The sequence below is a fragment of the Empidonax traillii genome, unplaced genomic scaffold (assembly GCF_003031625.1).
Source record: "Empidonax traillii isolate 1590-97213 ecotype Southwest subspecies unplaced genomic scaffold, ASM303162v1 scaffold2688:size20581, whole genome shotgun sequence".
NCBI classification, from domain to species: Eukaryota; Metazoa; Chordata; class Aves; order Passeriformes; family Tyrannidae; genus Empidonax; species Empidonax traillii.
The window spans coordinates 1,196-4,311 of NW_020957881.1; the positions used below are offsets into that span (position 1 = coordinate 1,196).

Below are 3,116 nucleotides of genomic sequence, written 5' to 3' on the forward strand. Positions count from 1 at the left end.
GGGGGGAGCTGATGTGGGTTCCAGCATTTGGGACAAACCCTTGAGCCCGGTGAGCGCTGAGGACCCCCAGGCTGTTCCCCAGGAGGGGCCCAGCTCTGCCAGCAGCGTGGGCACACAGGTGGCAGCAGAGGCAGCCCGTGAGCTGCCCAGCCCAGCTCCTGCCCCGCTGAGTCCCACGGAGGCCGAGCCGGCAGCTGCTGCCCCGGCCGGAGCTGCTGAGGAGGAGGAGCCCCAGGGGCCTGTGGCTCCTGAGGAGCCAAAGGCAGAAGGTTCTGCAGCCTCTGGGGAGCTGGTGCCATCAGCAGGGACACAGAGCCCGGTGCCTGCCCCACAGAGCCCCTCAGAGGGGAGCCAGACCCTACTGGACACAGAGCAGCAAATCCCCACTGAGATCCTGAGCGAGGCTGAGCTTGTGATCCAGGGATCTGAGCAGCACCTGATGGAACAGGGAGATGTGGAACAAAGCACAGCTGCACAAATACAAGAAGCAGGAAAGACAGAGAGCCCGGTGCCTGCCCCACAGAGCCCCTCAGAGGGCAGCCAGTCCCTGCTGGACACAGACCAGGAAATTCCCACTGAGATCCTAAGCGAGGCTGAGCTTGATATCCAGGGATCTGACCAGCAGCTGGAAAAACAGGGAGACCTGGAACAAAGCACAGCTGCAGAAATGCAAGAAACACCAACAGGGACACAGAGCCCGGTGCCTGCCCCACAGAGCCCCTCAGAGGGCAGCCAGACCCTACTGGACACAGAGCAGCAAATCCCCACTGAGACCCCGAGCAAGGCTGAGGTTGAGATCCAGGGATCTGAGCAGCAGCTGGAGGAACAGGGAGATGTGGAACAAAGCCCAGATGCAGAAATGCAAGAAGCAGAAAAGACAGAGAGCCCTGTGCCTGCCCCACAGAGCCCCTCAGAGAGCAGCCAGGCCCTGGACATTCCCGAATTCCTTGACATGCCTGAGTTTATTACCACTGAGATCCTGAGCGAAACAGAGCTTGATATCCAGGGATCTGAGCAGGAGCTGATGGAACAAGGAGATGTGGAACAAAGCCCAGATGCAGAAATGCAAGAAACAGCAGGAGGGACAGAGAGCCCGGTCCCTGCCCCACAGAGCCCCTCAGAGGGCAGCCAGACCCTGCTGGACATAACCGAGCTCATCACTGCTGAGATCCTGAACAAGACTGAGCCTGTGATCCAGGGATCTGACGAGCAGCTGATGGAACAAGGAGACCAGAAAGAAAGCACAGATGCAGAAATGCAAGTAACACCAACAGGGACAGAGAGCCCTGTCCTTGCCCCACAGAGCCCCTCAGAGGGGAGCCAGGCTGTGCTGGACATGGCCAAGCTCATCATTACTGAGATCCTGAGGAAGGCTGAGCTTGAGATCCTGGGATCTGAGCAGCAGCTGATGGAACAGGGAGACCTGGAACAAAGCACAGCTGCAGAAACACAAGAAACAGCAGGAGGGACAGAGAGCCCAATCCCTGCCCCACAGAGCCCCTCAGAGGGCAGCCAGGCCCTGCTGGACACAGAGCAGGACATTACTACTGAGATCCCGAATGAGACTGAGCCTGTGATCCAGGCATCTGAGCAGCAGCTGATGGAACAGGGAGATCAAGAAGAAAGCCCAGATGCAGAAATGCAAGAAACAGCAGGAGGGACAGAGAGCCCGGTCCCTGCTCTGCAGAGCCCCTCAGAGGGCAGCCAGACCCTGGACATTCCTGAATTCCTGGACATACCTGAGATCATCACCACTGAGATCCTGAGCAAGACTGAGCCTGTGATCCAGGGATCCAGCCAGGAGCTGATGGAACAGGGAGACCAGGAACAAACCAGGGCTGCAGAAATGCAAATAACACCAACAGGGACAGAGAGCCCGGTCCCTGCCCCACAGAGCCCCTCAGAGGGCAGCCAGGCCGTGCTGGACATGGCCGAGCTCATCACCACTGACATCCTGAGGAAGGCTGAGCTTGAGATGCAGGGATCCAGCCAGGAGCTGGAGGAACAAGGAGACCTGGAACAAAGCACAGCTGCAGTCTTGGAAACAGTTCCAGCAGAAGAAAGCAGAGAGAGCCTGGTGTCTGCCCCACACAGCCCCTGCTCCACTGCCAGCCCCTTGGCTTCCAGCCTGGAAGTCCTGGTGGCCAGTGAGCAGCAGGAGGACACAGAGGGGAGGTCAGTGCTGTCACTGCTGTCTGTGCAAGAGACTGAGGAGGGGACCTCGGCTGGGGAGGAGGAGTGGAAATCATTCCCAGAGCAAGGGGAAGAGGTCAGAGAGCCAGAGCTGTCCCCGTGGGAAGAGGACATCCCCTCCAATCTCTCTGAGGAGGCCTTGGGCCCAGGGAAGCAGGAGAACCCCCAGGCTGTTGCCCAGGAGGGGCCCAGCTCTGCCAGCAGCGTGGGCACACAGGTGGCAGCAGAGGCAGCCCGTGAGCTGCCCAGCCCAGCTCCTGCCCCGCTGACTCCCACGGAGGCCGAGCCGGCAGCTGCTGCCCCGGCCGGAGCTGCTGAGGAGGAGGAGCCCCAGGGGCCTCTGGCTCCTGAGGAGCCAAAGGCAGAAGGTTCTGCAGCCTCTGGGGAGCTGGTGCCATCAGCAGGGACACAGAGCCCGGTGCCTGCCCCACAGAGCCCCTCAGAGGGCAGCCAGGCCCTGCTGGACACAGACCAGTCCAGCAGCAGTGAATTCCTCAGCAAGGCTAAGCTGAAGATCCAGGGATCCGGCCGCGAGCGGGTGGAACAGGGAGACCTGGAAGAAAGCACGGACACAGAAACAGGAACAGCAATTACAGCAGACGGGGAAGGGAGCCCAGTCCCTGCCCCACAGAGCCCCTCAGAGGGCAGCCAGACCCTCCTGAACATGGCCGAGCTCATCACTAATGAGATCCTGAGCCAGGCTGAGGTTGATATCCAGGGATCTGAGCAGCAGATGATGGAACAGGGAGACCTGGAAGAAAGCACGGACACAGAAACAGCAACAGCCATTACAGCAGATGGGGAAGGGAGCCCGGTCCCTGCCCCACAGAGCCCCTGCAGCCCCCCCAGCTCCTCAGCTGCCAGCCTGGAAGGCCAGGCTCTCAGGGAGCAGCAGGAGGAGGCAGAGAGGGGGTCATTCCTGT

At 60.4% G+C, this 3,116-nt stretch overlaps 1 protein-coding gene across 1 annotated transcript in view; it reads left to right on the plus strand.

Annotated features, from left to right (window-relative positions):
* Positions 1 to 3,116, plus strand: part of LOC114072144 (flocculation protein FLO11-like) — a gene marked incomplete at its 5' end in the record, with an annotated part of 7,851 nt that overhangs the window by 576 nt on the left and 4,159 nt on the right. The window contains one exon of the mRNA XM_027910065.1: positions 1,778 to 3,114. Within this exon, the coding sequence (XP_027765866.1) occupies positions 1,778 to 3,114 (1,337 nt within the window). The remainder of the gene's footprint in view (positions 1 to 1,777; positions 3,115 to 3,116) is intronic.